The 24,422-nt window shown below is 41.1% G+C and overlaps 1 protein-coding gene across 1 annotated transcript in view; it reads right to left on the minus strand.

Moving 5' to 3' along the window:
• Nucleotides 1-645: 645 nt before the first annotated feature.
• The window catches only part of LOC141785291 (SH3 and cysteine-rich domain-containing protein 2-like), a 42,865-nt gene continuing 19,088 nt past the window's right edge, over nt 646-24,422 (minus strand). Inside the window, exons 3-12 of the mRNA XM_074663496.1 lie at nt 23,959-24,325; nt 21,987-22,081; nt 13,263-13,347; nt 12,959-13,071; nt 12,803-12,863; nt 10,856-10,911; nt 10,618-10,706; nt 10,163-10,214; nt 7,169-7,306; nt 646-6,923 (exon numbers count right to left, since the gene is read on the minus strand). Coding sequence (XP_074519597.1) covers nt 6,825-6,923; nt 7,169-7,306; nt 10,163-10,214; nt 10,618-10,706; nt 10,856-10,911; nt 12,803-12,863; nt 12,959-13,071; nt 13,263-13,347; nt 21,987-22,081; nt 23,959-24,325 — 1,155 coding nt within the window. The 3' untranslated portion in view covers nt 646-6,824. The remainder of the gene's footprint in view (nt 6,924-7,168; nt 7,307-10,162; nt 10,215-10,617; nt 10,707-10,855; nt 10,912-12,802; nt 12,864-12,958; nt 13,072-13,262; nt 13,348-21,986; nt 22,082-23,958; nt 24,326-24,422) is intronic.

Raw genomic sequence — 24,422 nt, forward strand, 5'->3', positions numbered from 1 at the left:
CCAATTTTTTCACCTTCTGGTCATCGTTACTTGTTTAAAATGAGTGCTGATGACATTTTTTTTTTTCTGTGGGGAAAACATTTTTATTTCCTATAAAATGAAATACAAGACAACAGAAATGTCTATCCTGATACAATATAAGTGAAGAGATGACTTGTACAGTTTTCCTTTGTGAACCCACATTATGCCCCTCCCCCCAAAATAAATAAATAAATGAAATAAAATAAATATATAAAAAAACAAAAACAAAAAAAATGTATTAATAAATAATAATAAAAAATAAATGAGTAAAAAAAATAATAATAAAAAAGGAAAAGAAAAGAAAAAAGAAAGATTGGGAAAAGAAAAGGACAAAATGCAAATAAAATATGAGAAAGAAAAAAATATTAATGTATTTAAAATAAACTAAGTTTCCCAACTTTTTCACCTTCTAGTCATCATTACTTGTTTAAATTGAGTGCTAATAACATTTTGATGAAAAGTGTGTTGGGTTCACTTAACATTTTTTATTGTAGAAAGTGTTGTGTATTACAGTGCACTGCAATACAAATGCTGACAAAACCCACAGCAGCCATTCTCATCATAGATGTTAGGTTGAGAAACTTGCAGCTACTGCGTGATGCTATCATGTCAATATGGAGCAAAATCTATGAGGCATGTTTCCAGCACCTTGGCTGCTGAGTGTAAATAAATTCACGTTAGATCTGTATCACTGCCTTTCAGCTGTAATAACATAAAAATCACAGAACACAAGACAAACATCTTCATTCTTCAGTTCATCTGATTTTATTGAGAGATGTGACGATCAAAGGGCAGCTAGCCATGCAAAAAAACTAGCCTGTTGGTGTGCATCGAGGTGGGAAGGAAAGGAGAGTCACCTGGATAATACTGATCCTGAGCCAGTCTTGGTTGTTGTTAGTGATGGAGATGATGTTTTGTACGGTGCAGACTCATCCAAGATGGACACTTCTAGAGTTCAAATTCAAATATAGCACTGACATTTGTGTGTGTGTGTGTGTGTGTGTGTGTGTGTGTGTGTGTGTGTGTGTGTGTGTGTGTGTGTGTGTGTGTGTGTGTGTGTGTGTGTGTGTGTGTGAGTGGCTATGCTGAAAAAAGCTGAGTACAAAATAATATGAAGTGACTGGAACTGTTGTGCATAGTACTTGAAGAGATTTGTGCTGACAGAGCGAAGTGTTAATAGAGCATTAGGATGCATACATCAGTAAGTGGGATAATAAATAATAATCCTCTGTAATTTATAGCTGTAAACTTAATGCCCTTAGTTGGCTCTTGGACAGCTGCAAACCTCAGAGCCAGTATATACAGTATGTTTATAAGGCTATTTACAAAGTTAGCATGTTTTTATTTACATTTATTGCCGTAACAAATGCAGTTTGTCACTGTGCTGTGGTTAATGGTGACAGAGCAATAAATCAAGCTGTAGATTTGCTTTTGATCTACGGTGGGTGACAAGGGCTAGATGCGCTGCAACAGCTGAAATGTGCATGCTGATAAACGTGCACCATATTCTGAAATGCTGCACATTTAAAAACAAATGCAAAACGTCCATAGCGAACGCAATGGCAGAAACATGCTGCAGAAGAAACAGACGCACTGCAAAAAGCAAAGCAACTGCATTAATGACAACTGTCCAACAGCGTCTCTGACTCATTTGCATAATAAGCCATTAGCATATAATTGTTCTTGAGTATGTGCACAATTCAGAGTCACAAATTGCAGCGTTTCTGGGTTTCCAGTTGGTTTCTGGTTGTGTTTTTGACTTTAGTTTTGTTTCTCTTCCTGCAGCCTGTTTAATGTTAAAGATGCTGTGAGGAAGATCTGTTTTAATCGGACTGCATTGCCACCCTCTGGTCTGGAGTCTCACACACACTGTTGTGAAGATGTGACTTTGAGCAAGGCGTGTTTGTTTTGTTCAAGTCAACTTTTTACCGAATACAACTTGATGATGCAAGGTATTTATCAGTACAGTTACATAGTGCTTTTGTTTGAATCTTGACAACAAGCTAACTTTATAAGGTAGAGTAGCACTTCTAGCAGCCCGGTGCTAAGACATGTCCATAAGCTAACGTCACAATGAGCTTACTGTCAGTTCAAACACTAGTATAGTAGTAGTCCTTACGTAGCTCTACTGACAGCCCATGCTCTGAGACATGTCTGTAATGTGTAACGTTAGTGAATCCTGGTCATGTCCTGCCAGTCATCTACCAATCAGAGCTAACGTAACCTCACTCTTCATTTTATTGATAGACTCTCAAGTTTGAACAGACCACTGCAGAATAACTGCTGACTGTGGGTTGGAATCAACATTAGCACAAACAGATTAAACTGGGTTTAAGCTCTTAGCTCATATTTTAGCCTTTAGCTCGTACTCTATCTCTCCTGTTTATCTTCATCAGCCGGAGTGGTGTTGTCACAGAGACTTAGACCTGAATCAGTCAGGTCCTGATCAGGAAGTTACAAAGTAGCATTTTGAAATAACCTATATTGGTGCTGATAATCTCATTTTAAAGTGTGGATTATGATCAGGCATATGCTGTATCTAGAAGGGAGATTTTTCAGATCACTTAAAAACTCCTGACAGCCCCTTCAATGAAGTTGTTTTGCTTCTTGCATTTGCTTTTAAATGTGCAGTGTTTCTGATTATGATGCGTGTTTATTATTATTCTGCTGTTGCTGCTGTTGCAGCTGTTGCAGTGCGTTTGGCCCTTTTCGGCCACCATATTTATCCCTTAAATAACAGCAACATAAACCATGTCTCAGAGCGGCTTCAAAGCAAATCACATGTGCTCCAAGAAACATAACCATTCATCAAAGAATCATCCCACTTCTGACAGGTGAAGTTTGGAACAGGACCCTCTGAGAGACTCAAAGTTTGACAACCATCACAACGTTTCTGACATAAACACCAAGGTTGGATTTTTACCCATCATCCTTATTTTCTTTGCTCTGCTCTTCCATGCAAAAAAGCAAATACGTCAGCAAAGGCAAGACATGTTTGTGATACGACAGTGAGGATTACAGCACATATCAACACACCATGAAGATCTCTGAGGAGGATGACAGGCTTCCAGAGGCTGATTTTAGAGATACATGAAACTAAGTGGACTATAAATATGAAATCAATGTGTGAGTGCGTGTAAAAGGGGTGTGATTGAAGGGCGGACTGAGAGAGACGCTCCCTCAGGTGCACACAAAGCATTTGTCACATCAGAGCTGTGAAGAGCACAAATGCACTGTAACACCCAGGGAGTGTGTCTGTGTGTTGGTGTGTGCTGAAGTTGTGTTATTCATTTGACCAAAATGTGGAAGAGACAACTCTTGTTCTCAACTTTTTGGGAAACACGCAACGCTGTACCTGATGTCTTCTGTGATCAGGACAGGAGAGACATGTATGCTCGTAGTTAATCTGGATTAAAGTGCTCATTGTGAGGAGGATCTTCAGTGTTTATGACATTAATACTGAAAAAACTCAAAACCAAGCTGCTGCTTTTGTCTTATTACAATGGAAAGTTCTTATTAGACTCAATAAACATCACCTTCACCTGACAGGTCCAGATTTTAAAAGTCCGCCAACGAGGTAAGGAAGCATTGAGTTCCTTAAAAAAAGAAGGTCTTAATTCAAAAAAACCCTTTGGCAGATTGTTTCTTTTGTGGTGTTTAATCATATTTATTATATTCAGAGATCCAGGAGCAGGACGGCACCTCAACTGTGCCTTTCTCTCTTCTTTTCTCATTATTCTCAAGCCGTCCACCCCTCCCTCCTTCCCTTCCTTCCTAGTTCTCTTTCTTTCTATACATACACTAAAAAAACTCTAAGTCATACTAGGTATACTCTTCTAATTTCTAGTTAAAATATCTCATCCCACTTCAGACATAGTTACCTAAAGGAAACATTTCAGTCAGATATTAGAACTTGTTCCTAGATGGATCATCTTGAATATCTTGCTAAAGGAAACAGTCTTAAAAATATCTTGATTTAAGTCATTACTCAGCTGAAACGAACTTCTCAATACAAGAAAACATGGCTAAAAGGAGTTTTCCCAGCTATTTTCAAGGTTTCTCTTATCTAGTTAAGATACATCTAATGTCTTATTGTAAGATAGCTTACTAAGAGAGCTTTCACTTCTGACAGATATTTTTTACTTATTACAATCAAGAATATCTTGTTTCATTTTTTTTTCACTTATTTTTGGAGTGGTGTTTTTCCAGTGTATTATTATGTCAAGATAATTACACAAGCATTTCATTAATATTTTTTAACAGATTGAGAAATACTTAATCTTTTCTTTAAAACATACACTTGTTAGTAGTGAGAATCTTGACTAGCCAAATTTTCTTGTTCTCTTGGTGGATAGTTTTGCTTGGTTTAAGTAAAACACTTCCAAGTTTTGTATATTTTTGTCTTGTTTTTGAAGGATGGCTTTTTGCAGTCTCAGGCTCCAGAATGAGGGCGTCATCTACCTTGGGAGCTTGGGATCCCTTAAGTTATTCCACTCATCATTTCAAGCATAAAACAAGACACCTTTCTGGACTTGTCAGGTGAATGTTGCTCAGGCTGGCGACACACTCAATGATCTTGACAGATTCAGGGTCCAGTTTGACACTCAGAGTGATCAGGGTGTGTGTATCACTCAATAAGTTTGATCACTGTGAGATCTCAGGTGTGTACTATGAAGCTGGATTTTCACCTATCAAGGTAACTTCAGGCTTAAAACCTGGATTTTCTTATGCCCCTGATGACATCCAGTAAAAAAGATACAGTTTTTCAACCGATAGACTGATCTACATTTGTTGACTGATGGAGCCATATGTTACAAATGTTACACCTTATTTGCCTGATGAAGGTCCAGGTCTGAAACGCTGCAGAATTAAACAGTATTTATTTTTCGCAAGTCAAACGGTGTGCAGGTGTTTTCTTTGAGATTGCTCTACAGGATACCTGAACCTCCAATGCACCTGTCTTAAAAATAGATGTGCGAAGAACTTTTCCTCTTACAAATGTTACACCTCACAGCCAGGTTAATCTGAATTAATGAAGTTGATAATAATGGTCACACATGGTAGAACTGTAGAAACATGAATAATATCCAACACAAAAGTCACTCACACAGAGGAGGGTTTGCTGAGCCTCAAAGAACTGAAAGGAAAATATAAACCAAAGGATGCGCACTAAGGAAGAGCTCTGCCCCAAATGTGCAGTAATAAAGTCAAACTGAGTGATCAGAGAGCTGTTCGTTTATACAAACTGATCAATTTATTTTGTATAATCTTACGAATCTAGGCATTAACACAATCAAGAATCTTATGCCAGTATTGCTTCCTGGATTTTTCTGCAGAAGTGTTGTTTTTGTTCTGGATGATGTGTTTGAGTGCTCTGAATTTCTGAAGAATAACTGTCTCCACGGTAAAGGAGGCAGCACTGCAGGGTTTCTCCATCTTTGTGATTGGTCAGACGCTGGAAACTCCACCTCTTTAATGTGAGTGCGCACTTATCAAGAGCGGCAAACCCTGGGCTCACTTAAGCCCTGTTTTCACCAAGTGGTTAAGTTCAGTTCGTCTCAGCAAAGCTCACATTTTGTGGCGTTTCCACTGACTAATCCCGGGTCAGATCCCCAAACAACTGAAACAAGCTGTCCCACTTTGGGACCCTTCTGTTGGGGTGCAAAACTAAACCTAACAACTGCTGCTTCATAGACATAGCGAATATCTGGTTGAGTCAACTCAAGTAATGGTGAGAGATCCTGGGTGTGTTAGTCCTGCATCATAGTGCAGGCCCTTTATGTCTATGGTTTTGTCACCTATAATGTTTGGTGTAGCACAGTGGTTCCCAGACTAAGGGTTGTGATCTGGTGTCCTGAAATACTTTCATTTCATTCAAAACAGTTCAAATATAAAGAGTAATAGAGGTTGAATCTTTTATGAAACCATTTGTTTGGAAAGCAAGGTTTAGGCAGTAATATGTGCGGTAAGGTGGTTCATTTTTGTCTGTTTTTGGACTCCTACAGGAGGAGGCTGCTGGTCTCCAGTACCAGTATTTTTAGGGTGTGCAATCTGAAAAATTGGAAGTCTAATTGAATCACTCATCGTGTGTGATCCAAGGATTGCCACGTCGCACATGAGTCTGACCTATCTTTATAAGTTTTCCTCATTCTTCAAATCACTTGAGATCTCAAAGTCGTCCAATGTGTGCCTGTTTTTTATCGTCTAATAACATTTTTTTGTCACTATGGATAAAACAAAAATCTTGCTTGGTTTTGAGTTTTTGCAGTGCAGATCTGAGGACTGGGTTAGAAACATCCAAGCCAAAGGTATTTGGATAGGCTACTATGATAAACAGCTACAATCTTTCACAATCCTTTGAGTCTTGTTTTTGCTACACAAACAATGAAATGAGAACATTTTGCTCATGAAGTCCCTTTACAGGCCTTGACATCATAGTAAAGTAGTCCCCATTTGAAAATGGCTAGTGAGGTAGCCAGGCTTCCTGCACGCTGTCCTCTTGAAGATGCTGCTACATAGTTAGAGTGAGAGTGTTTAAAAGCTCACAAAGTCAGGGTGTGCTACAACAAAAGTAGCTCTAAAAAAGTTTGACAAAGCCCCTCCTGAACCTCCCTTTAACCTTTCCAATCTTCCGCGGTGAAAAGCAAATTTGAGGGTTTTCTGCTAATTCACTGCCGTGTTTTGGAGGGTGGAGGTGGACGGTTGGCGGTCTGTGAGGTGTCAGGTAAACACTCCTGAGTTATCCTCCATCGTTGTAAAATTCTGATCCAAGCTGAGGGGGTCAAGGAGACGGAGACGGCCTGTCAGATTTCTAGGAGACACATCAGCGGGACCAAGCCCCTCTTCTTCCCGCTGCTCAGTCGAAGAAAACCGTCACTCTCCTCGTTCTTACCCACGCAGATCTGCAGGCAAGGGGCGGCAAGGGAGGAAGGTAGGAAGGGAGGGAGAGGAGGAGCCGGTGACATTCAGAAATGTGACAGAGTTTGTGGACTGAGGCAGAAAAACAGAGCGTAACATGCTGTCCTCAGTAATCTCAGCACTTTTCTGCATGAATTTACATATATTCATCCATCGTGTGTGTGTGTGTGTGTGTGTGTGTGTGTGAGAGAAAATGTGTCTAAATGATGTGTGTTTAAACGATGCTCACCTGGGCCTCTTTCACAGTCATCTGGCCTTTGTCTCGGTTACCGTGGAAACCAGCCGTGACCTTCCACACCCGCTCACCAGGACGGACCCGCTGCACAAAGTTGGCCGGGAACAATCCCACCTTGTCTCTGCTTTTCCCCTGGTGAACACACACACACACACACACACACACACACACACACACACACACACACACACACACACACACACACACACACACACACACACACACACACACACAAACAGTCTGTTAGTCTTTGAGAGCTATAAATAGATATTTCATGTCCTGTTCTGAGGCAGCCTGGATTGCTTGTAGTAGAAAAATCTATGATGCTGACTCCTCTTGTTTGGAGTTACATTTCTCCTCAATGCAGCCACAATTTGCTGCCTTACTGCCAGGAAAAGCCACAACCACATTTCCATCATTGCACTGCTGACACTTCAATGCAGAAAGCAAATCCAACACAGTCAGCCTCCACTACAGCCCTTGACAGTCCTTGGCTGAGCAGATCCAATTAGATTCTTTGTGTTGTCTCTGTTATTTGCTTGACCAGCTGCCCAAACTGGCATCAAAACTAAGTGAGAGCTAAAACTGTTACAATGAGCAAATAAATGGGTATAAAACTATTTTTGTTTTCCAATCAAATACCTCGGTGATGAAACAAATACACATTATTCTCCACACAGACTCTTGGCATGAGCCAAACCGCGGATACCTGCCTGACCGTTCTGCTCAAAGGAGACTTTACACTTAAAACCACTGTGATGAGGACTCTCTGAATCTGTAGTCTAAGCTGCCCTATGTTTCTTTTAAATGAGCTATTGACCAGTGTTGTAGTGCTCGGGTCCAGGATGGGACTCCAGTTCAGGTATGTAGGCACAGGCGGCGGACTACTAGGCAAACCAGGCATTTGCCTGGAGCCCCGGGCCCCAAAGCTCTTTTGGGCCCCCAAAATGCCCTCTTTATATTTTGCCATTTGTCATTTGTATTCAGTTGTTTCAGGGCCCCTGCATCTACTGGTCTAACGTACCTTATATCTGTAACTGTTAATGCTGCGTTTTTAATACATAAAGACAAACAAAAATAAAAGCTGTTTATTGGAGTGTGGACTCACACGACTCATGCCCCCCTTCATAAATCAGTGCTCTGGTCAGGGCACCCCAGTGTAAAAAGTTTAGACACACCCCTGTTTGACGACTCATCTCCCTATCTGCAGTCAGTGTCCCCCACTGTTTGTGTTACAGGATTCATGCAGACATGTCAGTGGTTACACCTGAAGGGTGAGTAATAATAATGATGTTTCATTATGGAATGCTGTGATTCATATAGCCAGCAGCGTGCCTGGATATTGTGGGCAACAGATCCCTTCGAGACCTCTATGTCAGTCCAAGACCCATCCTGACTGAGAGAAGCAAGACCAAGACAAGCCCATGCCAAAGATTGTCGAGGTAGTGTCAAGACCAAGAGCACTTAAAACCAAGACCAGTTTTAGGATCTTCAAGCCTGGTCTCCTTTTTTCTTCTTTTGGAGTTTTGCAGTTGGTTGGTAAACCAGCTCATTTGTGTGTTAATGTCAACAAGTGGGCTGGAGTGTGGAGCAGAAGTTTGTCAGCCACAAAAAATATTTAATAATAAAAATGATAATAAAAATCTGCATAGTTACAGGTCGCACATGGGCAGGTAGATGGAAAATTTACTCACACTGTCTCAAATAGATGGGGGAAAATGTGACCATTTAGGCTAAGTCTGAAACCCTGCAGACCATGAGTAACTGGACAAATTAGACATCTTGGTGCCACCACTGTGAAGAGTTTTTTTTATAAAAACCATAAATATGGGAACAGAATATAAAGAGGGCATTTTGAGGCCCCAAGGGAACTTGTATGGGGTCTGAGGTTCCAGGCAATTGCCTGGTTTGCTTAATACAATGGCCCACCTCTGCACAGGTTGCTTTTAAAAACTTTCCAGCTAACGCTGGAAAATGCTGAGCAACATGTTTAACATGCCAAAAACCAGTGAAGAGAAGACCCTAACAGACATGTGTCCAGGATGCTCACACAGAAGTGAGAGGATGGTGATGCTGATATTACTTTGGCTGTTGATAACACTGTCACAAGCTGGCTGCTAAAATAACAGCAACGTTAGCCTCTAAAGTTACTGAAACCTTGGCTTCACGATGTTTGGTTGAGATGTGATTTTTTTTACTTCACAAACGTGCACTCTTAAAGCTTCTGGACAAGACAGCTATAGCGCCACCTACAGACCTGGCATGCTTACTACAGTGCTTTCAGTCCCTCAGTGTTTCCATGTATAATATTTTTCACTGCATTTTTTGCATTTTGCCGGCGGAACGTTGTCGAGTAAACAGGGCTTTTAAATTCCACCAGTTGAGTTTCCTGTGTTCTGCTTTGGGGACATTTCTAAGACTTGGGCTAAGGTACTGGGGACTCAACCTGAACTCAGTTTAGGTGAAGAGGACTTGAATCTGACTCAACTCAGACATTCTTTTTTGTGACTTGGACTAAAGACTCAACCAGGGTTCGAGCTAAGGGGACTCAGACTGGAACACTGCTACTGACACTCTGACTCTCTGAGCTCTTTAAATATAGTAACTGCAGTCTTTCTATAAAAGCTGATATCTGTACTTCCCCTCAGTGTTTCATTATGTGCAGCCTATCTGTCCTTCAGCAGGTGAAGGTTAAGATCTTCAGCTGCCTCATTAAACACACGCTGCAATCTGTCTTCTTCCTCTTCTCTCTTCATGCTTCCAAACCTCTAACACCCACATCTGCCGTGCTGCCCATCCTTCAGCTCTTAAGTCCCACTGTCTGCTTTGAATGTGTGTGTGTGTGTTACTGTAGTATTGCTCAAAAACAATCTGGAGAATTGTCATAATGAAGTCTTGTTTCCCTGAGCACTGGTTCAATAGAAAGACTGAGAGAAGAGGGATGGTTTGGATTGTGTAACGGTCCCTCAGCAGATCTGCACATCTCACCTTCCACCAGTCCTCGTTGGAGTCGTCTGTGACTTGAATTCTGTCGCCAGGCCTGGAAGGAGAAAAAAAGCTTTTACCTTAAGTGCTTTGAAAGGTTTACGTGGCTCATTCAACCATTAATGCACACGGTGGTGGCAGCTAGCAGGGTGCTGCTCACAGGAACAGCTTCAGGATTTGGGTTTTGAGGACAATGACATGGACGCTCCATCGTCCTAACTTGCTTTCCTTCTTTTCAAATGAATTCTTTCATTGTGGAAGTTTCTTGCAACTACTCATATTTTTTAAATTCCAGTCCCAGCATGCCCCTCTCCCCATCATACCCCCTACTATCATCCTGCTGAGCAGACAGATGGTGAGTGAATGTTATTCATGTTTTGTCCAGGTACAGTCCTCCTCCTCAGTCACCCCGTCATTCACTTACACACACGCTGAGTACATAAAGAAAAGTGACTGACCGTAGCTCCAAGTCATCCTTCTCCTGAGGCAGAAACTTGTAGAGAGCCACGTAGGTGTGGATGGAGTGAACCTCGACCCTCTTTGGAGTCTGAACAAAAAAACGAATGAGGAAGTGATCTCAGTGATGCTCATGTGAATTTCCCAAAGTGAGAGAAAAGGATATGAAATTTGAAAGGAGCTGACAGAGTGAATTTTCCCCAAGAGTACGGACAGAGGAGAGGAACGCTGACTACACACCTTCAGGCTGACCCTGTCTTCTGAATCAGCCTTCTCGCTTTCAGGAGGAGTGAGCACTGGAGAGACAGACGCAGAAACATAGAGAGGCGGGGAGTGAAGAGGAGAATATGTGTGAGATGTGTAAGGTGAACTAAAGTTAGGGTGAAAAGGAGAAAAGGGGAGGGATAGAGACAGAGAGGTCTTGGCTCTTTGCACCAAACAGGCGAAGGGAAAAGCCAAGGTCATTTAGTTTAAAGTGGCAGCAGCACAGAGATGATCCCTTCTCCTGGGACCAAAGACAGAGAGCTTAAACAAGTGCAGGAAGAACACACACACACACACACACACACACACACACACACACACACACACACACACACACACACACACACACACACACACACACACACACACACACACACACACACCTAAAGGATACTGTCTCATGTTAATGAACTGTATGTTTTCTAAGTCAGCTCAATTTTTCTTTGCCCCATGTGTTTTAGGTGGTTTGAACAATCTCAAGATTCCCCTTCATACCGATTCAGAAATGATTATGCATTAATGATCAGCGTGGACCATTTATCAGTCCCTCCATAAAGTTGTGATGTTGCAGTCACAAATATGACCCGCCCCCTTGAGTTTCCCCGCCCTAGCAGTCAGTCCCTGTGAGACTCGCTTCCTTGTTTATGAAGCTGCAGACCTGTCATACAAAAACACCTCACATTAACCAACAAACATTGCAGCTACAGACCGTGCAAGGCAACTTCCCAATGTTCTGCACAGAATGGTTTTGCATTCTGTCTTAATTAAAAAGATCTTAGAAGGGGCTATGTGATGGATTGTGAGGCTTATAAAGCCATGCAAGCTACAACTGGGCCTATGTTCCCAGAACCCTTGGTCCACAAACAATGTATCAACAACCAAATGTAACCACAGCCCTGAGTTCCCAAAGTCCTGTGTTTCCAAAGCCCTATATTTCCAGAACCCAATGTTCTAAAAGCCCTATGTTCCCAAAGCCCTTTGCTCCCAAAAGCCCTGTGCTCCCAAATCCTTATGTTTCAAAAGTCCTATGTTCCCAGAGCCCTTTGTTCCCAAAGCCCTGTATTTCCAAAGCCCTCTGTTCCCAAAGCCCTTTGACCCCAGAGCCCTATGTCCCTGAAGACCTGTGTTCCCAAAGCCCCATGTTCCCAGAGCCCCATGTTCCCAAATCCCAGTGCTATCAAATCTCTATGTCCCCAAAGCCCTTTGCTCCAAAAAACCCTATGCTCTCAGATTCCTATGTTTCCAAAGCCCTATGTTCCCAAACCCTTTGATCCCAGAGCCCTATGTACTGAAAGCCCCATGCTCTCAAATCCCTATGTTTCCAAAGTCCTATATTCCCAGAGCCCTACGTTTAAAAGGCCCTATGTTCCCAGAGCACTATGTCCCCAGAGCCCATGTTTCCAAATCCCTTTGTTTCAAAAGCCATATGTTCCCAAAGCCCTTTGCTTCCAAAACCCCTGTGCTCCCAAATCCTTATGTTTCCAAAGTCCTATGTTCCCAGAGCCATTTGTTCCCAAATCCCTGTTTCCAAAGCCCAAAGTTCAAAATGTTGCACTCAGTTGAAACCCTTTGTCCATCAGCATATTTTATTTCTCTTGTGCTGTGATTGTGACGATTACTGCTGCTGATCAAAATAACATTACTTATTAATTTTTTTATTCATTATTAAATGCTTGCAAAGAATTTGTTGGAGTTTCGGGATCAAACTGAAGGGAAATGAAGGAAAACAAGACCTAATTTTGAAGATGTCCTAGAAATGTGTGAACATAGAAACGACCCCTACAACTTCCTGTTTTACTCTTCACTTCAAACTGAGCTAACAGGCTTCGTTTACAGCTTCATATCTCCACTCATCACTGTAGTATTAATCTTCTGATATTCTCAAACAATTTGTCACAAAGAAAGAAAGATACAAAGACATACTTCCTGGTATTTGCTCCTCTTCAGCTATTGGCTGATTTTCGAGCTTGTCCTGATGTTCTTCCTATGACAAACAATCGTTATAGAAAACAAAGTCAGCATACATACATTCATATGAGTGACAAAGGTTGTGTGTTTGTCTTGTGTGTATCTTTGTACCTCATGACACGGCGACTCTGAGATACTGCTGAAGCTGGAGCGACTCAATTGAGCCAGTGACGTCCCATAGCGCAGCGCCTCATACACCGGGTCCACAACGCTATTATCTGCCTCTGCACACACACAGACATGAAAGCAACACACATGCAGTTTTATAGCTGATACACACACACACACAAACACACATATATAAAGTGGCCTGTCAGGTATCAAGGACTGAAGGCCACAGACGTGGTCATTTGTCATCCTCGGGTCACAGTTGTTTGACGCGGTCAGAAAGCAGCCCTGTGTTCCCGTCACTCACCCTGAGCAGCCGGAGCTTCTCGGACCACACCCAGCTGATCGGTGGTGAGCAGAGGAGAGCTGAAGTTTCTCTTGAAAGCGCCAGTCTGGTCAGGACAGGTCAGGGGAGAGATGAGAAAACAGGAGAGGAAGGAGAAAGGTTACTTTGGGATGAAAAAGGACGAAGGGCATATGTGATATTTGCTGTAAGACAATCCTTGAGTGGTTTCATGAGGGGAAGGTAAACCTACAGTACATGCAGTGAAACCTGAAGAAGTGCTCTATAGAGGTCTGTCTCTGTCATAGTGATCAGAAAGTGCAGATCTGCTACTGTAAACCTCTGATATCTGATTGTGCTTCTTAATTTAGACATTGGAATATGTTAGAATACAGTTTGTGACTCATCAGTCGAAGGGATACGATTACAAAGGCCTGCCTCTGACTGAGGCTGTGATGTGCTGTTTTTCAACTAGAAACAGATTTTAAATATAGAAGTCTTCAAACCCTGCATCTCTTTTCATCTGTTTCACAGAAAGTGACATGTATTCTAAAATATGCTGTCAGAGAAATGTCCTTAAGTCACTTTGGGACTTTGCCTCCAAACAACTGAACATGCTAAACTCATAACTGAAATGTTTGCACAAGCCTGAAAAATGACATAAATGTCAATGTATGACATAGAATTATCAAAGATTGGAATGAATGTGTGCTGGAGTTAAAGCCTGAGGATTTTATTCATATAAGAGGTTGAATTATCAAAGTGACTACATTGACATTTTGACAGATCCTCAGTGTTGAGCCTCTGAAAAGTACAAAGGTCATCTGAAAGTGAGACATCGCTGTAAGGTTGGAGCGATTTTGACGACTGCTTTCAGGGCTGACAACCAGGAATTTGCCCAAAACCTGTTTTTCTAATGTCTGTTTACAGAAAACAAAGTCACCTCTGCACTAAAATAGCAGCAGGAAGGTGCACTGACAAACACTGTGTTTTCAAGCTGTATGCCAGTCTCTATTTCATTGCACACCAATGATATTCACTGTCTTTGAAGAATAACTCTCTAATAGAAGTTTAAAATGGAACATGCTTCATGATCGTCTGAACGACTAAAGAAAGGCAATGATTTTTAATAATGTATGTTGTTCATTCAGTGAAATTCAGAGTGAAAAAATGCTTCCCATTGAAAGAGACTGTGATATCAAGATTTCTGTATTTCCTGTTTGGTCATGATGTCACTTATGATCCCCAACATGGCGTCAAATATATATCCCAAAAATGTGAAGAAGACATTGGGTAACTTTAGCTTTATATAAACCAAAGACTGTATGAAACATGAACAAAGTCTCCACAACGTCCGTTCCTGAACAGTGAGATGAAGCCGCATTGGATGTGACGCCAGCTTTGAGCTTTCTTTCTAACAGCTATTGGGCACCCATTGGTCACGTGAGCTGGGCTGTGTCTCTGAATGGACAATCAAACTATCCTTATATCAATGTTGGCCAGTAGGTGTCAGACGATTTGCAAAAGCCACAACACAACAGAAGTTAGGAGGACAGTTTCCTAATGGACACAGAGAAGTTGTGGAAGTAAGAAAATGATTGTTTTCTTTTATAACTTCAGCTATGATAAATATAGCTCTAATGCAAACGTTACAGCATGACTGATTCAAGAAGCTAAATATAAGATGACACATTTTTCTAGTAAACAAAGAAGAACAAGTACTATGAAGGATATCACTACACCTCTATGAAGATGTATTAATCACAGATGAAGTCAAAAAAGAAATCATTTACCTACTTTCACAACTTTTCTGTTTCCTTTGGGATAACTGCACTTAACTGTGATAACTGTGACTGCACTTCTGTTGTGTTGTAGCTTTTGCATTACTGTTGTGGCTTTTTCATTCATCTTGTAGATTTTACATTTGTGTTGTGACCCTTGCAAATCGTCTGACACCCACCAGCCACCATAAACATCATCTATACCCCTGAGTTAGAAAAAAATCCATCCCCGTACAGTGTGCACTGACAGCAAAATTAGCATTTCAGACCCAAGCTGTTTTCTGAACCAGGCTGTAAATATTTTCTTAATGCCGTTAAGTCTTTTTTTCTTTTTTTTGGTTTGGTGTGAGTGTGGTTTCTGGTCTTTTTGCAGCCAACCTTGAGTGGATTCTCGATGAACAGCAACTTTTAGCACTGCAGCATGGGCTTCATTTCTCTAAACTGGAAGTCACCCCTTGATAAAACCACTATCTTACTATGCACTGTATTAATTCTAACAATACACTGAGAAAAACACCCACAAGACCCAACAATGTGAGTGTAAAGGCAGAAGTGTAATTTTTCTATGTGGTCTATGTATGTCGAATGTTTGATTCAACTTCCTTTGTATTTTCTTTTAAACGAACATCTTGGCAGTATTTTATTTTGAAGGAGCGTCTTTACGGGAGAAAACAGGATTCACGTTAACATAGACATCATAACATCACTTAACAATCTACACGAGGAGAATGTAAAAAGAGTACATTATGGATTACAAAGCTAAAGAAGGAGAAAAAGTGTGTATTTATTTAGCACAGGCTGATAGTAGGTACAGGGTATGTTCAATATGAAATTTAATACGAGGAAGTTTATGTGTTTTGTACTATTTGCGTTGTGTTTAATACGAGGAAGTTTATGTGTTTTGTACTATTTGCGTTGTGTTTAATACGAGGAAGTTTATGTGTTTTGTATTGTGTAGTAAGTCTTACATCTCAAATTATGTCAAATGTGAATGTCTTTTATTTGTTTCTGCCCAGCTCTTGCGTTGGCTTTACCACACAAAGGAAAATAAAGGAAGGTGAACCATCAGTAAGGCTGACTTATTTCAACTGGATGCTACAGTGAGCTGTATGTAAATATTGTTTAATGAGTTGAAGTTTGCAAAATCTACCATCAGTTTCTCAAATTGAAACAAACAAGACTTGCCCTGAACTGGATGTAATGGATTGTGTTTCCATATTTGGATCCCTGTCTTTCATATCCAATTTCCAAACACAGTAACACGTCAGGACTTAAAGGACAGTGACAGTGCAGCATGACTGGACACTCTGGGACTTATTGAAGTTTAAGAGAGTGGACAGGCTGAAAATTTACATTCTGAGGACTCAGAGGACACTTAGTGGAGATGGTTGGTGTGTGCAAGTGTGTGTTTGTGTGTGTAAAGCTTTACTGCACAGTCATTTATTTAGTGCAGACCTCAGCAGGCCTAATTCTTTAATCAAACTGCAATACATCTCTAAGTTTAACGAACACTGATCAGCACAATGTTTCCAGAGAGTCTCCAATGACTCCAGTCGCTTAAAGCTGCTTTAATGTAGGGGATCATTGGAAGTTTGGACACATGAGAGTCTGAGAAATGGACAGAGAGAGAGCACCTGAATTAATTATCATTACAACACCTAAACACTAGATTATTTAATGTGTGCAAATCAGTGTTAGATAAACTGTAAAGAATGAGCAGTGATAAAAGGTGTATGAATCCTATACTCAAAGTGAAAACACCTGCAGTGATTCTTCCAGGTTATTTTAATCTAATCTCATTAGGGCTACATGGTTAATTGAATACATTTTCTTAGTTCAAGTGGACTTTTTACTGGATAAAGCACCACGAGGTAAGATATCCTCCCCTACTAGCAGCCTGGTGCTACGACGTATCCGTAGGCAAACGTGACAACAAGCAAACTGTCAGTTCATACAGTAGTTTAGTAACCGTCCATACGTAGCGCTGACAGCGCAGTGTTCTAAGACATGTCTGTAATGTGTAACGTTAGTGAATCCTGGTTATTTCCTGCCAGTCATCTACCAAGCAGAGCTAACGTAACCTCACTCTTCATTTTAATGATAGACTCTCAAGTTTGAACAGACCACTGTAAAAATGTCCCCTGGAGCACCGCTGTTGCATTCTCCTTCAACCAATGGGAAAGCATATTTACAACAAGTGGGCCTGCTGCTGCTGCTCACAATATGACTTGGGAGCAGCCGGACCTAACGTCGTCTATTCTTCCCCAGCTAGCGTAGCTTAGCAGATACAGTTTTCAAAGAAAACTCTGATTCAGGATTTACGCTTTAAGTTCTACCTGAGAAGAATTGCAACATTTAACACTTTCTTTGTCTCCTATTGTACCAAAAAACAGAGAAAACTTGGTGCTAGCTTGATGCTAATGTATATGAGACATTGCATTGATATGCTAGCATTTAGCATACGTTGTTAGACTTGGGTTTTAAAGCAGAATTTCAACTTTCATCACAGAAAGACACTAGTTAGCCTACTCAGGCCAATAACACAACAAAACAATACGCTGATGTCACATCACATGTGATTTTACTTTTTACTCATTCATGTCCAGAGATCTAGGATCAATGTGCAGATTTTTACTTATTTTTGTTTATTTACATCCTGAAATATCAAGATAAATTGACCAATTTAAATTTTTTTTACCTAAATAATCAATAAAATGTTGACACAGAAAACCGGTAAAGCTACTTTTCTTACAGAGAAAATTCACAGGAGGAACTGATAAGGGAATCGATGAAGAATCAGATTGATAAGCAGAATCAAAAAGGGCAGTGCTATCAAAATATTGTTACACTACCCATCCCTATGAATGACGATTTATATTTAATTTGTTATTTTCTTAAAGTTCATCAGTGCAGTAAACATTGTGTGAAAAAAAAATCATGCCAGAGAATTGTGATCTTAATTCTAAGCGAAAAATTGTGATTGACATTTTTGGCCAGAATCATGCAGCCCTAGTCTTTATGGATGAATGATCAATGGTTCCTTTGGCTAAAGCTTCAGCTAAATCAATTTGATGTCACACAAGTATAAGATAAGATGAGACAGAATACAGTACAGTACAGTTCTTGACTTGACGTGTTTACCCATCATCTCTGTGAGTGTGTCGGCTCCATGGCTCATTTGGTTGATGTGCAGTAAACTCATTATTCGTCACCCTTGGTGGGTTTATCCTCCTGCTGCTAACAGACTGTGTGCTTTACAGTCCCTGTAGCATTTACCATACAGCGTCCTCCCAAGAGTGAGCCACTCTGCAAATCAACACCCCCCACATCACTGGAAATATTTTGTCCATCTAATTCTGACATTTATATCTAAAATCTGATCAGTATACTTTTTATCACATCATTCAAGCAACCTGTTTGTCTGCAAAGACTTCAACGACACACGTAGGCTGAGTTATGTAGATGTTACAGTAAAACGCCCAATACTCGCTCTGATGAGTGTGCAGTGATCGAAAAGGACACTGCTGAAGGCGCAGCAAAGCCTGCCATGTCATATCCTCAAGGGATTGTGTGTGCCTCAAAAACACTGAATTTCACAGTGAATTAGCCAGACCAGCTGGTACAGGGAGATATTGATTTTCCAACAGAGTCGAGAGGGGGGAAAGAAATGTAGCATCCAGACAAGAGGAGGAGAGGAGAAGAGCCGCACATGAGGGGAGGACGCATTGGAAAAGTGTTGGAACCTGGCTGCTGTAACATCATTAGTGCCATCCCAGCCAGCTCTGGTTCCTGTGGCGGCATTTAGAGCTGGAGGAGATAATATTATCCTGCTGATACCCTGTCTCACGTTTCAGACTGACTTTGTCGACTTCCCCAAACCTCCATCCACTCCTCTTTCCATTTATAACCTCCACCTTTTTGTCTCTGCTGGTTTGGAAACGGCTTTATCCTCTTAAAACAAGGCGAGAGCTCTGAGGCTAAGCATATTACCAGGGCTAAAGGCTGTGCCAACTGACTGAGGGACACAATTACAGCATCCAGATGCTGTCTAATTCTGCTGACACAATGCATTCTGGGTTAGTCTCTGGTCTGTGGAGAGCTCATGCATTTCCATTTACAAACAAATCCACTGTAAACTGTAAAAATGTAATTAGCTATGTAGAAATGTTGCTGCCAGTGGTTAGCCAGGCGACTCAGCAACAATGAGTGGAGCTGATGAAATTCCAGCCTGAGCCATGATTAAGCAAGAATACCCATTAGATTTATTCACATGGAAGAGGAAAAAAGATACTGGCTCTCATTTATCAATCTCGTGTGGGAACTTGTACAGCTTCTGGTAACTTTCACGTGTGATTTAGGAAACCTGCGTAGCAGGGCACTAACGCTGGAATGGGGGTGCTGATAAATAACAACATGCAGCCATTTTTTTTCTTTTTTAGTTCTCTTTATTTTGTAAATGTTACTGTACATTTTTAAATGATTGATATTTAGCAATGCATTTGGGTTTTGCCACGAGCTCTGAGGGACTTAAGTTTGAGGGGTTTTGTTTGATTACTGAGTGATTGTCAGTCTGACTCAAGACTTGTTTTGTTTAACATGAGTTTTTACAAAGAATGTCACTTGTGAAAAATTCAACAAATTACACATTCAGTTTGAAGTTGTATTGTGTCAGTTTCTTTATTCTGTTGAATAGATATCTGAACTCTGTGTCTTCAGGTGCTGCTGGTCTTAAATTGTATTAACTGCTTTTGTAACTCATGCTTTACAGATGATGACATAAGTACTAACCAATACTTAACTAATTAAATTGAATTTATTTAGGATAGCCCCTTGAGATGCAGCATCTCGTTTTCGGGGGGGTCCCAACTAATGCTTAATTAAAGCTATGGTGTACAATTTGGAAGCTTTGTACATCTTAATAACACTGTTTATAGGGCTGTTATGGTCTTATGGTCAAATCAACACAATATAAAGACCAAAAAGTGCAAAAAAATCCATTCAGTATATTCGCTGCAAAGCTGCATGCTAGTTGACCAATCCCCATCCAATCCCCCTCGCTTGGCACCGTCATGCCCATGGTCCCACCTCATCCTTCCCCACAACCCCTCTCATGTCAGCTAGCGTCATGGAGCCAGAGAAGACCGACACCAGGAAGCTGTTACTGTTACCCTCTACAGGGAAATGAAGAAAACGAAAAAGTTTCAAGGAAAAGGCTGAAGCAAGGAAGAACTATGAGCGATACAGGTGCCAACAGAGACTGACTATTGGAGAAATGTACGACCGGTGGAAAAAGCTGCAGAGGGATTTGGGACTGGAGACTGACGCCGAGACAGCTGATTTTCTGTTGAACAGGTAATGACTTTGTTTACCACAGTGGGAGATGTCAGCTGAATAACCCTGGTTAGTCTGTGCCTGCACTGGCTAATGACTGAACGCTGCTGGTCGGAACGGGTCGGCTCTGTCAATAGATTTTAGCATAAGTTAGCCACACATCTTTAGCATTGTAAACTGAGCTGGTGAAGACACGCTGAGAAAGGTAAAGCCTCGCCCACAGTCGGCTCTGCTCTGATCAGCTGGCAGTGGCAATGCCAGACCTGCTTCGTCGGATAATTCGTGGTTTTGATCGTACTGGTCCAATTGAAAAAGCTACCACTGTGTGTTACAAGGAGGATGTCTGTCTTGTTTGTTACATTATCTGACGGCTGTCTTCTTGCTCTGTCGGAGGGGGCTTGTTGTTAGGAGGTGATCTTGGAACACGGAGGGGAGGGGTGAGTGAGGCTGCGTTTTTTCGAATGTGTCTCATCAACCAAACTGGGTTTCAGATCGTAGACCATAGCTTTAATGCTAAATAGTATGTTGTTAACAAAAGTGTGACCCGCATGGGTGTCAAGGGATATACGTGTTAAATTTACAATAAGGGTCCAAAAAGCATCCTGTAATGGTTAACTATAGGTAAATGATGCTTGTAGGACTCTCTTATAAATGAATTGCGGTTTATGTCAAGTTTCTAATGTTAAAGGATAATAACTACATAATATAACTTTTATTAATGCTTAATAATGTATTAATTAACTCTACAAAGTAGACATTAATTAACTGCTTATTAATGCTTAACTACTATGTTAAATTATGTAAGGTAACACATTATAATGCTCATTAAACTTAGAATTAATGCTTAACAATGCATTAACTAACGTTAATTGAGGTACCCTTATCGTGAGTGTTACCTTGTTTTTATGTCAGAAATGCAGAGGTTTGGCCATTGTGATACCCTCTTGCTGTTGGTTTATTGGACTTGTGTTCATCTACTGATGTTTTTTTTATCTATCTTCACTTCCTGTCATGTCAGAGGTAGAGAGTTTTGGAGTAGGGACCCACCTGACTGTTTCTTCATCTTCAGCACCAAGGACAGCGCTTAAAGTGAGGATGCAGCTATCTTAATATTACTTTTTAAACCTGCCTGTCTACACTGCACTCATATGATCTTATAATTCTCCACCACAGACGGGTTCTCCTCGCTGCACTGCCCTTCCCTCTGACATGAAACTTGGGAACATGAACTCAGACCTGGTGTGAGGTGTCTTCTCCACCCACATTCAGACTTGTGACAAGGAATCACAAAAAAAAAAAAAAACTATGATGAAAATTAGAGGATAAAGTTTTGAGCTTTTTGTGACCAGGTGAGTCAGATCTTTGGAATCTTGGGTTATGATGATCTGGAAAGAACTTATAAAACTATAATTCTGTGGTTGATAAGAGATTTCTCTGACTAATTCCAGCTGCTTTTGTGGGTTTCACAGCTCAGTCCACACCTGATCACCTCTAATCTGTCAAAGTTACATCCCTTAAAGGCGAGTGCCAGACACTCTGTTTTTAATTGTTTTTTATGTTGAATTAATAGTCTGACTGTTGGTGTCAAAAAGGTGCCAAGTTCTTTGAGGTGAGACCTGCAATGAGGAGTTCTTACCTTGCCAATACAGGGCTGCTGGGAAAGCTCAGAGGAGCACCAGAGATGGGCCGCCAGCTTACACGCCTTGCAGCGCAGGCCCTGCTTTGAGTTCCCTGTACGGAAAAAATAACATAATTTAACAAGAAGCTATGCTAGTTAGCAAGAGGCAAAGATCAATTCCTGACTCTGTTTTCAGAAGCAGTTTGAGACTGTCATGTCTCAGTAAAGTTAAATTTGCACTTTTAACTTCAGTCTTGTCTTTCATGATGTTGTGTCTCTCATTTTTGTCTCGTTTCAGACAATTTCACATCCTGCCCTCATGTTTTCCTGTCTTGGAGTTGTGATTCCCGCCTCTTATTCTGTCCACCTGTGTCCTATTACCCTTTGTATAAAACTCTGTGCATCCTTTTGTCTTGGGCCAGATTGACATGTCTTTATGCCAGTCTTCCATAATCCATGTGTCCTGTTTTTAGTTTTTATCTTTTTTTTTGTTGATTTCAAGACTCCAGTAGATTCTGTGATTATTAGTTGCTTCTGATTTCATCAAGTTTTGCCAAGATTTGCTGTGATTTTGAGTTTACCCTTTTCTTCAGTTCTTCCTGTGTGGCTGATTTTTTTAAACTTTACTTTATTGGGTAAAGGTCCTTAAAAAGTAAAAAGTCTTAAAGACCTCAAAAGTATTTTTGTTTTTAACTTGAGTTTGTGTTTGGGTCTTTTGTGCCGATTATTGCCAAAGACCAGCATAGTTAGACAGATAAGATAAAGTAAAGGCAGAGCTGAGCACAGTCCTGTTAGTTGTTAATTATTGGCATTATTTAAAAAAAAAAAAAAAAAAACTAACTTACAGTCTGAAATCACAGGTTCTTTAAATTGCACCCATTCTTCTCTCTAGGAATGTTTTCTAAGAGTTTTTCTTGTGTTAAATGCTAAAAAAGCATTGTTGTCCCAGATACGCACCAGGTGGGATCCCAAACCCTCAGCTCAAACAAGTTGATCGTTTTCCACACACAGCAGCTTCATGGTGTGATGTGAAATGTTTTTTGCAGACTCTACTGCATGTCACCAGTTAAACTATAGTGTCTGTTTAGCTCTTTTCCCGAGAAAATGTCAAAAAGTGCAGAGAGAGGTACTTCACCCATCAACACCTGTAACACATCACCTACTAGAAATGACCTATCTGTTTAAACGAGGTCAGTTCACGTAAGCAGTAATCATCCTGACTTCAATGGTGAGGGTTTCATACAGTGTAAGAACAGAGTAAACACAATCAGCCCGGCCTTGAACTGGACAGATCAATGTGCTCTTAATACTGGTCAGAAGGCCACATTACAGTTTGGCAGGCAATCAAGCTTCCAGACAGCACAAGTGGCTCCCCTGTACTCAATCATCACAATCCTGAATTGATCCTGATTTGAGGGCAGCCAGAGGACTGAGCTGAATCCTATATACAGGTTTTTCTTCAGCACATTCTGAATGAGATGTAAGGTAACCCAATGAAATCTTCTTTTCTAGCCTTTTTTGCTTTGGCTAGATGCTCGACCAAAACAGACCATAGCTGAGAAACGTCACCGTGTCTGTCCAACTCCCAGAGGAGGCATGTTCACAAGATAAGTCCATAGGACTAGCTGTCAATAGTTTGAATTAAGACTGTTTCCTGTTAAAGGAACAGACCCTGTAGGATGTCCACACTGAGATTTGTGGGTTTTTCTCATGGATCTTTTACCCCCACGAGAACCACAAACCACAGTCTACCTATACATGATGTAGAAGAGAACAAGCTGTTCGAGGTTTGGGTGAACTAAACCTTTAGATTTGTTTTTTGATCTGTGATTTTTTTAATGATATCTTTGCACAGTTCATTAAAACAATGAACAAGGCACCAAGGATTCTGTGACAGCTACAGGCGGCTTATTGAATAACCAAACTTGAAACATTCCCGTCCTTTATGACTACAGATCTCCTCTGGATGTGTTTTTTTCGTGTGACTGACCTTGGATCATGTGTTTGCATCTCTGGCAGCTGGTCGCCCTCCGGAAGACGTGCTCCTGGAAACAGTGAGTCTTGACTTGCTGCCCCTGAGACTTTGGCTGGCCTTTTGAGGTTACGGACAGCGAGGGACTGATGGACGGGGAGCGCGATGACAGTGAGGCATTTGGACTGATGGAAGGCGAGTGTGGAGGGGAGCGCTCGTAGGCTAGGGGGGATTCAGAAAAGGGGGGAGGAGATAGTGGGGGTGGAGGGACGGTGATGAGGGCTGTGGGAAGGCGGGAATCACCGTTACTGCGCTGGAAAAAGTTGTCCATGCTTTTGCTGCGCATGACAGATTTAAAGGACAGGGAACGCTTCAACCGCTGCAACTGGAAGACAGAAAAACAAAGAGAAGAAGTGTCAGTTAACACTAAGTTTCAAAGATCCTGCATTCTAAAATTTTATTTAGCAGACCCTTATGTCCAC

Source organism: Halichoeres trimaculatus, unplaced genomic scaffold (genome assembly GCF_033239565.1).
Source record: "Halichoeres trimaculatus isolate MK-OKI-2021-1 unplaced genomic scaffold, fHalTri1.1 fHalTri1_scaffold_23, whole genome shotgun sequence".
NCBI lineage: Eukaryota > Metazoa > Chordata > Actinopteri > Labriformes > Labridae > Halichoeres > Halichoeres trimaculatus.